This window comes from Pteropus vampyrus, unplaced genomic scaffold (genome assembly GCF_000151845.1).
Source record: "Pteropus vampyrus isolate Shadow unplaced genomic scaffold, Pvam_2.0 Scaffold570, whole genome shotgun sequence".
In the NCBI taxonomy this organism is placed as follows: Eukaryota; Metazoa; Chordata; class Mammalia; order Chiroptera; family Pteropodidae; genus Pteropus; species Pteropus vampyrus.
Genome location: NW_011889351.1, coordinates 403986 through 416019, shown reverse-complemented (window position 1 = coordinate 416019; position 12034 = coordinate 403986). Strand labels below are relative to the sequence as shown.

General features: G+C 53.0%; 1 protein-coding gene across 2 annotated transcripts in view; it reads left to right on the top strand.

Moving 5' to 3' along the window:
* LASP1 (LIM and SH3 protein 1) overlaps nt 1–12034 on the top strand; it is a 36603-nt gene that overhangs the window by 4402 nt on the left and 20167 nt on the right. For both annotated transcript variants that reach the window (XM_023525538.1, XM_011384303.2), the window contains exons 2-3: nt 2564–2658; nt 11440–11524. In XM_023525538.1, coding sequence (XP_023381306.1) covers nt 2564–2658; nt 11440–11524 — 180 coding nt within the window. The remainder of the gene's footprint in view (nt 1–2563; nt 2659–11439; nt 11525–12034) is intronic.

Genomic DNA, 12034 nt, shown 5'->3' with positions numbered 1-12034 from the left:
CCCTGTCTCCCACCTTCCTACTCCAAAGAGGACACAGTCGCAGGAGCTGCTGGATTTTCCTGAGTCTTGGAGCCCATGTCATCTCATTACTCCTCCCAACGCTCTGCAGGTCCCTGGTTTTTAGCTCCACTTCACAGATGCAGAGACCGAGATCAGTAGTTACCCTGAAGGCACTCAGTCCACTCTTGTTTTCATTATTCTCCTGAGCCCCCTGTAAGAGAATGGATGACCACTGCCCCAGCCTCTAGTGTGTCTAGCTGAGAGCAAGGGGTCTCTGGAGGTGAGGTGGAGAAGAACTACCGATGGAAATGGACACCATCCCCTTGTATGGGGTCTCCCCTTCAAATGGCAGCCAGGAAGGGTCTTGTTGGAACCCCTGGATTGGGTGTTGGCCCTGTACCCCCAGCCTGGTCAGTATACTCTGCCTCCTTTCCAAGGGGCTTTGTTCCAAGGTGGAATTTGCTAGGGTAAGGATGCCCGTCTTCTTCCCTTTGTCTTCCTCAAATTAATCAGGAAGAAGCTTTGGAGGTCTCCAGTCCTAGGACAGTGTGTATTCCTGCAGATGCGTGTGTGTGTGTGTGTGAAAGTGGGTCATGATCTGGATTCCAGAGAATGTTTTTCCTGGCAGGGCCCTGTGGGGTTGCGGGGAGGTGGGGGCCCAGGCAGGGGCATATGCGGCTAAGCAGGCAGAAGCCAAGCAGACTGGGTGGTAACAGGGCTGAGGCACTCTGCCAGTGCCTCCCAGGCTTTGGGGGAGGGAGGGAGGCCGTCACTTTGGGGGGCTGATGTGGGCGGGGACTATCCTGTTCTAGTTTTCTGGTGGGTGGGTTGTATGTGTTGGGGTTTTGCACCAGTAGGAGTCTGGGCCAGGCTCTGGGATAGGCCCCCGTTGGGGCGGGGGCCAAGCTTAGACCAGCCATCCCTTTGCTTCCAGACTTCCAGCTGGCCTGCTTTCCAAAAGAAGGTTCTCCTGTCTCTTCATCACTATTTGACCATTGGATATTCCTTTGGGTCTCCTTGACAGGGAAAGCACCTTGTTACAAGGTGATCACCCCCCAAATTACCCATGGTCTCTGGTTGGAGTGGGCCAGGATTGGGGAGGTGGTATCCCAACCTCCCAGCTTCCTTTTTTCTGTCCCCTCCTCCAAAGTGTCCCAGAAGCACCCTTGGTTGGGAAACACATTTTGAAAAATACTGTCTTGGAGGAATTCCTTGACAGATGGCCAACAGTCAGCCCTGTGCTGATCACCTTCAGAAATCTCCATGGGTCCTTCCTTGGCTTCTGGCCTCTTTCATGGGGCAGAGACAAGCCGACCAGGTCACCCAGGCAGCTGGGATTCTGGGGTCCTAGAAGCTAGACTCCTGGTTGCAGGTCCTGGGCCTCACCCTGGGCTCCCAAGGACAGATCTTATTTGCCTGGATTTGCCAGAGTGTCAGCATTTCTTAAGATGGGGTCATTTCTGTTGCTTCTTATCCCTTTCTCTCACGGCCTTCAACTCTTCCCCTCCATTGGCCACCTGGATTGGTTCTGATTGCTCCATTCTGGGTCTCAGGGTTTTGCTGGAGTCATACATGTCACTTATCCTCCCCCTCGGTGTCGCTGTGGACTCCTCCAGCACCCCCCGACAGACACAAACCTCCAGTATGAGCTGCTGAGCCTTGGTTGAGGTTCATATCTGCTGTGCCCAGCATCTAACATTCGGGTACTTAGAGGTGCCAGGTGCTGTACTGAGGGCTTTGCAGATTTCTCATTTAATCTTCATCAGTCCTGGGAGGCACAGTATCATTTCTGTTCTACAGACCTGGAAATGGCTTAGAGGTTGGGCCTTGACCAAGGTCATACGGCTAGTCAGGGTGCAACTTTGATGTCTGTTATGGGGTTAGCCCCCTCCAAAGTTTTTAAGCTGTGCTCTTCAGTGCCTAGGGACACTAGCTGCTGGGTGCTCTCCTACTGCCTGAGGGGTGGGAGAAGGATGAGGGAAGGCAGAAAGTGGTGGCTAGAGCTGGAGTACCCTTCTCAATCCTCTGGTGAGGGGTCCCACGGGAAGTGAGAGGTGTCAGAGCTGGAGCACCACCCCAGCTCACGGAGGCCCTGGGAGTGCCTGGGTTCTGGGCCTGAGTGCTGGAGGGGCTGGGCCCTCAATCTCTTCTCTAGGCCTTGTCAAGGTTGAAGAGCTGCCCCTCACGTTCAGCAGTGGCTTCTTAGCAACACTGGTGCAGCTTTGCATAAGCAATGAGGCTTCTCCAACTGGGGGCAGTGGTGGTGATCTGGGGAGGTGGAGCCGACATTTTGGGGACAGCTTGCCACTACTATTACTAGCCTCTTCCCCACTCACCCTTCACATCTGCTCATCTCTCTCCCTCTTGACAGCTCAAATGACTGGTGGGGATGGAGAGGGGAGTGTCATCAGCTGCCAGAGCCTGTGGCCTGAGATATCCCCAGCTCACCCAGGGTGATTCTGTGTTCCAGTCCTTGGAATGGAATGCTCCTTCCTAGGGCCTGAGCCCCACTTCCTGAAGTCTTGGTGTCTGATGGGTGTCTTCCTTCTGCCTCTGTCCCCAGTTCTGGCATAAAGCATGCTTCCATTGCGAGACCTGTAAGATGACACTCAACATGAAGAACTACAAGGGCTATGAGAAGAAACCCTACTGTAACGCGTGAGTACTGCCTCTGGGGGGGTCTGGGCGGGACCCCTGGCTCCCTCCCTCATTCTTCCTTCTGTTCTAATAACAACAAGGTGACTGTTCCAGTAACTACAAGGTGGCATTTTCCAGCACATCTACACTCTCTTTGTTGAATGTCAATCACATTTAGTCCTCACCACAGCTGGATGAAGTAAGGGCCGTTATTCCCATTTTACAGAGAGGGAAACAGAGGCTTGGGGCAGGGAAGGGACTTTCCCAAGATTATGTGGCTAATGAGAGGCTAGTTCACACTCAGTAAAGCAGGCATATTATTCTCATTGCACCCTGCTGCAAAGGGTGGATCCAATGTGGTCTTTCAGGAAAAAGTGAGCTGCCCTGTTTGTGCCCCCTTGTGTTTTCTGCTTCTCCTTCTCTCACTTGCCCCCTCCCAAAGGGTCTAGGCACTAGGCTTTTGGGAGCTCCTGGCTGCAGCCCTTCCTAGTGTTCCTTTCTTGAGAAGGGGTGTGGGGGCAGCAGGAAGGAGTGGCCTGGCCCGGGGCAGAGCTCTTCCCTGCCTGCTGAGGGAGGCTGCACCGACCTTTGTGTCTTTTTCGGTGGAGTTGGCTTGGACTCTTCCTTCTGCACTGGGACCTGCAGCCTGGACTGCTGCAAGGAGGTAGATAGAGGTGGGGTCCCCCATCCTATGCCTACCAGAGAGTGCAACATCTTCCATCTTCAGGATGACCTTGTACAAACTCAGGGCCGGTCCATGGCTCATGCAGTAGCTCCCAGCCACCCTGCTAGGTAGGGGCTTTGGAAGGTCAAGTCACTTCAAGTTGGTGACAAGATCAGTATTTAAAACAAGTCCGTATCTGACGTTTTTTTTTTCCCTTTGTAATTCTCAGTCAGGAGGCTCTTTGCAGCTGAAGTTTACCCAGGAGGGTAACTTTCAAGCTTGTCTAAGAGGGGTTGGGGGCTTAAACCCCTTTGAAAGGCTGCCTCTCCCTTACTATACATCCGTGCCCCTGCTAATACCACAGCCTCATCTCCTTATTATTTCTTTTTTTTTTCATTCATCAGGCATATATTGCCTGCTGGCTGCTACATGCTATCCTATGCCAGGTGCTGGGAAAACAGATTTCTGAAAAGATCTCATGCTCAAGAAGCCACATGTGTGTTGTCTTTTCTGGGAGAGACTGGGGCACTGGGAAGGTTGCCTGGGGTAGAAAGAGGGTCATAGCTCTGTCCCAGCTCTTCCAAGTCAGCTGCCCCTTCTATTAGCTTCCACTGGTCCTCTTCCCCCCACCAACCCCTCCCACCCCCCCAAGGGAAATGGGACATTCTTCAAATTCTTAAGGGCTCACACAAGCCCTGATTCTCTGCCACTTCCTCCCTCTGTTGGGGTGTGGGGTGAGGTTCACCAAAGCCTGGGCAGTTTTAACTCGTTGATTACTGGACCTCTTCAGGCTAGATTCTGGGCACCAAGGCTCTTGGGGGCAGCTTCTGAGCCTCTGCCCATCCAGGCAGAAGTCTGACTGAGCCCCAAGCCTAGTAGGTGGCAGGGACTGATGCTTTTCCTAAGACTCCAGTAGCCTAGAATTCAATGAGCATTGGGAGTTGGTGAAAGAAATCAGGCATGTCCTTGTTTTCTCTGTATTTTCTCAGCCTAGTGTCAAAGTCTCAGCTTACTTTTTTCACTCTCTTCTCGGGAGGCTGCAGCAAATGGGTTGGGGCGCTCCTTACAGGGGTTGAGGGGCTCTAGGGGAGGCAGAAGATGAAGCACTCAATCCTGGATACTGCTTCCGGCTTGCAGAAGCAGAGGTTCCTTGTCTTGTGTCCTGGCCCCCAGCCAGAGAAGCAGGTTGACCCCTCTCTGTTCTCCCAGCCTTTACAGCCCTGCCGGTGCCACACCCAGTTGACCTTTGGTCCACCTGGGATGTTACCTGGGAAGAAGAAGATTTGGGGGCTTTGTGGCCCAGTTGTGTTTCAGTCTAGCTATAGTAGCACTTTGCCCGAGGCGTTCGCACTCCCTCAGCCAGCTTCTGCTGAGCAGTTGGTCTGTGCCAGCTATCCAGACATGGAAATTCCAGGATAAACCAGATGCAGGCCCAGCCTGCACGGAGTGCCCTCTGGACCTGTCTGAGCCTCGGTTTCCCCATGGTTAAAACTTCCACCCCTAGGACTCTGGACTTGAGACCAAAGGGTATTGGGCACTGTGCTGAGTATTCACTCTCATTCCTTTCTGTTTTCTTACTGCTTCCAGCCCCATTTTCCAGTGATATTCAAGTTCCAAATCCTGAGGTTTCTAGGGTATAGCTTTGCCCTAAAACCCATCCTGGCCTTGCTTTGTGGACGAGATCTGGCTTCCTTCTCAGTAGCACCTCCTGCTCAGAAGCCAGAGAAGCAGGTGGTCTCTTCTGGCATTTTGCCTGGGAGTTGTGCCCACCCAGTGAGTGAGTGTGAGTTAGGTGCACAGGGAGGTCTCTACTTTCTGCCTATCTCTGGCTAGTCCCTGAGCCAGGATCAGGGGTGGTCAAGAGAGCCAGCAGCGGGGTGGTCAAGAGAGAAGAAAGCTATCTGTCTTTCCTCAGTGGCCTTCTCAAGACTGAGATTTAAGTTCTGGAAAGTGACTGTAAGCAGTAAAAAGGCCTCTTCTATTTCTCTCCTTTTACCAGACTTGCTTTAGGGTGAGGCAGGCGGGAGAACACAGGCCAGAGCTCACATCCGGCTGGATGGTGGTGACCCCCATGGACGTGCACTTACACATGTGCCTGGTGTATCCAGACACACACTCTGCCAGACGTGGGGCTGGGATGAAATGACAGGGAGGCAGACTGAACAGGCAGTGTTTGTGTTCCCACTTCCCAGGCCATAGCCACTGGTGCATTGCCATGGCAAGGTAGAGGCGTGCCTGCCCATTTCTGCACAATAGCCAGTGGTGGAAGAACCACTATTAATTGAATTCTTTTTTGAAGCTTCCAGGTAGACAGGGAGAGCCTGCTCCATTGGTTAGAGGAGTATTTATGCCCTCAGTTATTTGTTTTGTAAACTACATTTTCTGAAAGCTGGGCAGATCTGTCCACATTACAAACGTGCTGCTTTGTCTCCATACAAATAGTCTAGATCTGGAGGTTGGGGGTGGGGAGAAATGTGCTATCTGCTCCTTCTCGAGGGCCATGCTTTAGTGGAGGTTGCAGACCCTGGGTGGAGTTGCAGGCCAGGGGAACCAGCTTTTGGAGTGTCAAATACGGAGTGGATATGGGCTGGGGAGGAAAGCGGGGTGCTCAATTGTACCCTCCCCCTCTTCACTGACTGCAGATATTCCATCCTGCAGTTTCCTTGAGCTGTGGAGTGAGGGGCTGCGGAGGATGGAGATATCCCTGGTTCTGGGGAACAAGGAGCTATGGTCCTACTCCTGCCAGGCCTCAGAGACGGCGGGGTGGGCCTGTGCTGGTGGAGCTGGGTGCTCAAAGTGTCTCTGGATTCTAGCACACTCTCAAATCCCAGCTGCTCTTAGGCTATGGGGCAGTGGTAGGCAAATCCAGGTCTGGGGCCTGGGGCTTTCCTGCCTCCCCAGAATTCTCTGCCTCTGACCGGGAGCAGGGGCTAACACTAGGAGTGAGAGTACAAGGGGTGTGTGTGGTGTGTTGTGTGGGGAAGGCACACTCAAAGAGGCATTCATAGTGGCCAGTTGTGGCCTCCAGGCAGACCCCACACCTCCTCGTACTTAGAGGTGTCAGGGCCTCACGGAACCTCAGGGGTCACTTTGCTTCCTAATATCCCCATTTCGTAGATACAGAAACTGAGGCCCAGTGTTCTCATGCCTTGCCCAGCTTGGAAGAATAACTTATATATTACCTCCAGGGGCAGGAGCCGCCATTGATTTTATATTTTGTCGGCACTGAATTTTTTTGTCTCCAATCCCTGAGGGCTGGTAAGTTCTTCCTCATGGCTAGCCTTGATCTTTTGGGCTGCTCATTATTTTTCTTTGGTCAAACAATGCCTCCTTGTTGCTTCCTATCCCCACCACTTCAGCCCTTAGGCCTGGGGGACTGGTGAGAAACTGGGTTAGAAGGGAGCCCTCCCTGCCGCCCATGGGCAGTGTTCCCAGCAGGGGGATCAGCAGCTCCTTCCAGAGGCAGGATGTCAGGACTTTTTTTTTCCTTTTGGTAAAACCAAAGGCTCCTTGTTGCTTTTGTTGATGTATTTCTGTTCCTCCTTTAACAAAAAGCTGTGGTTTTTGAAGGGGTCCTAGGCTGGAAGGGGTGAGGTTGCAGAAAGGGGCGCTGTGCTTTCAGGCTCTTCAGTCTGTTCTTGTTCTGCCTCCGGAACACAGCTAATGGCAGGACTAGAAGTGGGGCTGTACCCTACAAGCTGTCGCTGTCCCCAGTAAGCCCATAAGCAGGAGCCTAGCAACTTCTCAGCATTCTCCTTGTTCTCACAGTCCCTCTGAGCAGGAAGGTGACTCAGAGGTCCTCAGGGATAGCCCCTCTCCTGGGACAGAGGCCCCTTTTCCTGCATCTGCACAGGTCATTGTCTAGAGTCTCGAGACACCTACTTTAGAAAAGTTATAAGGAGTAGGTGGCTTCTGACTGGGGGGTCTGAGAGACCCCAGAGGGGCTAAGCTTGGAAACAGATTGGATTTGAAACATTATAACTTTGTTCTCTACTCACCCTGCTAATCACTTCTTTCCCCAGAGGTCTGAGAGCTGGTGGGGGACTGAGGTCCACCTGAGAGAGAGATGTCAGGTTGCTTTTAGCTGACTGGGGAGCAGTGGTGGAGGGGATGCATTGGGTAAAGTCTCCGTCCTTGACACGGAATCTCAGTTTCTTTACCTATAAAATGGGTACATTGATAACATCTGCATTTTTTAGCCCAAAGCCTTGTGGCGGATTGCAAGAGGAATGTGCACAGGATGCAGTATGTCAAGAATTCACTTTGTGTGCCTGTAAATTCTCCCGGAGGCCTAGGCTACTGCTAACAGCTGCCTAATTGCTCTCATGGATAGATGCTGAAAGGGAAGATCCCTTCCCCTGTCCCCCAGACTTCCTGTCCTGTGGGCTCTGTCTTCTCCAGAGCAGCTGATACAGCTATGGAGGGTTGGGAGGGGCATTGCAGAGGGCCCATTGCGTTGAATGATTAACAAGGGGCTGGGCACAGGCTGGCCCAGGAAGGGACAAAGAGCAGCTGTGCTCTGGACCCAGCTCCAGGCCAGGGTTGGGATGCATGGTTCCCCATCCTGGCCTCTTGTTCTCTCACCATGGGCCAGTCTGTTGGTGGAGCTGAGGTCTCAGTGGGGTCACTAGCTGGGGATGGGTGGCCCCTCTTCTGTCTCAGTGCCCACACTGGCATACACACATATCCATTAATCTTGACTGGGATGTGGGGGTAGTGGGTAGGCAGAACTTCAACCTGAGAACAGAGGGAGGGAAAAGGTAAAATTCCCAGCAATTGTTTCTGGAAGGAGGTCAGATCAGTTGGAGCCCTTTCCAGGGCAGTCATGCTGGTGGGGGAGGGGCACAGCACTGCTGTTGTGTCTTCCCCTCTGAAAACAAACCCGGGGCACCTTCTTCTTTACCTAAATTACCTATAAGGATCTTGCAGACACTGTCTCCTGGTTTTGCCCTCATGGGCCCTCCGTAGTTGAGGACACCCTTGCTGTCTGTCTCCTCCCCACCCCCACAATCTCTTTCTCTCTCCATCTCTCTCTGTCTGCCTGCTTTGCCTGCTCTGCCTGCTCTCCTGCCTGGAGCTGAGGATGAGGTTGCCATGGGAACCTGAAGCGCAGTGAGCAAGGGAAGGGAAAGGCAGGGTTGTCTCGCCAGGGCTGGGGGCTGCAGGGAGGAAACAGGGTTGACCCAGCAGGAGGAATATAGCCTGAGCAGCATGTCTGCCTGCCTTCCTTTGGCCTGAGTTTAGAGATTAGGGTGGGGGGGTAAGAGATTGGGGGCTAGTTACTCTGATTCAGGATTAAAATCCCCTTCCTCTGCCTGCCAGATTAAGCCAATCAACATGCAGGCTGGTTTCCCCTTTCCTTCTGATGGGATTAGTGCTCTGGCTGTGGGAGGCTGAGATCTAGGACTCATACGGCTCCAAGGAGAAGATGAAATACCCACCATTCCCACCCAGAGGCATTTGCTGCATGTTGGGGGGTCTCCTGGATCCCTTCTGTGGACCCCCCCACCCTGGGGTCTTCTCCATCCCCCTGTAATGAGCGCTGTCGCGTGTGGAACTGCTGACCTCGGTGTCTAGGAGACGCATATCTGCAGAAGGCCATCTATACATTTATCATGTGTGAGGAATGACGCAGTGTGTGTAGGAACTGCAGGGTAGGGGTGTATGTTAGGTACACATGCCTGGCTGTCCTTGGGCCACTGAAGCTGGCACTTCATTTTAAACCCATTCAGGCAAATGGGAAACTCTAGGTTTGCAGACTGGCTCCCATGCACATGTGTTTATTGAGCCTGCCAGCTACCTGGCCCCATCAAATGCTGATTGGCACCATGTCTCAGAATTGATCCTTCAAGGTCTGGACCAGAGCTGCCCTGGGGGTCTTCTCCTCCACCCCCCTGCTTTAGGACCTAAACACCCTCCCCTGCCACATGAGTCTCTACTTACAGATGCCCTCCTCACCACACCCCCCAACCCATGGCGCCTTCAGAATGCCTCTGATTTGGTGGGAGGGTCATTTCTGAAGCCCTTTCTCTTAGGACCTCAGGGCCAGCCAGTTCTGCTAGATCTTACTTAGATCCCTCCTGCTCTTCTCTTTCTAGCCTCCAAGAACACTCCCAGTTGAGCCTTGCTTTCCCTGGAACTGCTCAGGAATTTTGAGTGGCGCTCCTCAGCTTTGGGTGGCTCTAGTTTCGTGGAGCTGGGGCAAGCCTGGGGACTGGATGTACAGCCTTAGGCCCACTTTCATCTGTGGGCCATGCCAACTGCAGACACCTGTGTTTACTTTTCAGCCTCCTCTCCCTCCTCCCTCTGGTGAAGCAGCTGTGGGCCTGGGCTGATCTGGGAGGTACCAGGCGAGGCAGTGGAGGGTAGGGGTTGGGGCACACCTAGGTCCAATCACTTAGGTCCAGATAGTGAAACTAGCCCAGAAGGAAAAAGGATTTGCCAAAGTCACCCAGCGAGTCAGTGGCAGGGCCAGAGTTTAACACTGTGCCCTTTCTAGTCATGCCCTGCCCCCTGGGTTGAGTTCTCCAGACCCCAAGTTCTGCCTGTCACTGAGGGAAATCACTTATCAGTGGCTCTTTCTCAAGGTGGTGTGGGTGGCTGGAGAACATGCCAGGCTGAGTGAGAGCACAGAGGCAGGAGGCTGCTCATGTCCAGCTCTAGGGCGTGCAGCCAACTGGCATGGAACATGCCTAGAAGGGGGCAGTCCACCTCTTACCTGGGAACAGCTTGTGAATCAGGGATCTGCTAGTGGTCACAGTGTGGTGGGGTGTGGTCACCTGGGGCTGGAGATGGCCAGACCTTGGCTCCTGCTCAGAGAAGCCACTTGCCACTCCTTGAAATAGTCGGGGTCCATGTGGACCCCCAGTCATTTCACATACCATCACAGATACACAAACCACTTCATGTTGACCCAGTGGGATATAAGAGACCTGAGTTCTAGTCCTGGCCCAACTTCGACGCCTGATGCAACATTCGTTTATTCAACAAATATTTATTGGACGCCAGGTACTGTTCTAGGAGTTGGGGATAAATCAGTGGACAAAAGAGACCAAAAAAATTCTTACCTCATAGAGAAGCAGTGGGGAGAAAAGACAGTAAACCAATGTGATAAGTTAATTGTGAAGTTACCTAAGTACTTCATGCCAGCACATTATTTCCTCCTTTGGGAAATGAGGGGGTTGGACCAGATGGTCCTGGAGGTCCCTGCAGACTTGGCTCTGAGGGCTTCCCTGGCTCCTGCTGCTTCCAAGCCAGCCCTCTTTCTGGGGGACAGGCCCCTGGTCTGTCCGGTGTCTGGAGAGTAGAGAGTTTAGTTCAGGGTGCCGTGTTCCAGGGAGATTGTGTGGGTGCCAGTCTGGATGCCAGCACTTACTGGCTTTGTGCTTTGGCCACATTTAACTTTTCTGAGCCTCAGTTCTGTCATCTGTCAAAGGGGGACAATAGGGTGGTTGTGAGAATTTGATGAACTAAGGCATGTGTGCCCTTAGCACAGGGTGAACATCAACTGTTCTCATAATGTTATGTCACCTGAAAGTGACCTCTTTTATAGTATCAGGCTGATCTCTCGCCTGCACTCCAGTTAAATTGGACTTTGTGAGCCCTTCAAAATACCACTTGGGATGTGTGCATTTTTTCTTTCTTACCACCTCCTCCACGAAGCCTCCACAAGAGACATGGATATGCATATCTCTTTTCCCTTTATTTCTGTCTTCATATCCCTTCCTCTGCCCTTCCTCTGCTTGGTTAGTCTACATTCCTGGTCTTAGCGTAAAGCTTTGTCCTGACCCCAACCTGGCTCAGCCCCCTCGCCTTCTCTGTGTGGTGGATTCAAAGGCATGGATTATCCCCCAAACAGGGCGATCTGAAACCCTTACCGTGTCCCCATGGCCTCCTTTGGCTTAAGACAGTTCTCTGTGGCTGGGCAGCCACTCAGGCCTGTTGTGTGTTCCCAGTTCAGCCCAGGCTGAGTCTGAGAGATGCCCACCTCCCGTTGGCATGGGCAGCATAGTCCTGCTGGGGCAAGGGCTGTCCACGGGTAAGAAGTTGCCAGGAGAGAGTCAGGGGTCTGCAAGAAGCCCAGAAGTTCCTGCCCTTTCCCCAGAGTGACCCCTACTCTGTTTTTTTCTGTCTTGCAGACACTACCCCAAGCAGTCCTTTACCATGGTGGCCGACACCCCGGAAAACCTCCGCCTCAAGCAACAGAGCGAGCTCCAGAGTCAGGTGAGGGGGCGGGGCCAGTGCTGGGGCCTGATGGGAAGGGAGGGCTGTTGTAACCACTGCATTTGGCAAAGGCTCCTTCCCCCTGGGGTTACTCAGCAAGGCCAAGGTGCTGAAATCCTAGCACGTGGCTTGTCTCCCTGCCCCCACCCCCCATACCCAGTTACTTCATATTTCCTGACTATATGGAAGGAGTGGGGGAGAACATGCCCGCCTTTCCTACCTAAAATGTCTTGGAGAGGTGTGAGTGTCTCATTTTTTCTTAGATGGTAGAGGGCAGCTGTTCCCCTCTCCTCTCCACTCAAACCCACCCTTAAAGGGGGTTCTTACCTTTCCAGGCTTACGTGAGTCAGGTTACGTAGCCCACTCTCTGTAGCCATGTCCCCAAACCTTCTGCACCCCTCAGAGGGCAGGCTGTGAAGAGGGCCTTGGCCCGTGTAGCTTGTCTGCTTTTGTCTCCTTGGGCTCGATTTTCCCGAGCACCTGCTATGCCATGCAGTAGGGGAGGAGATG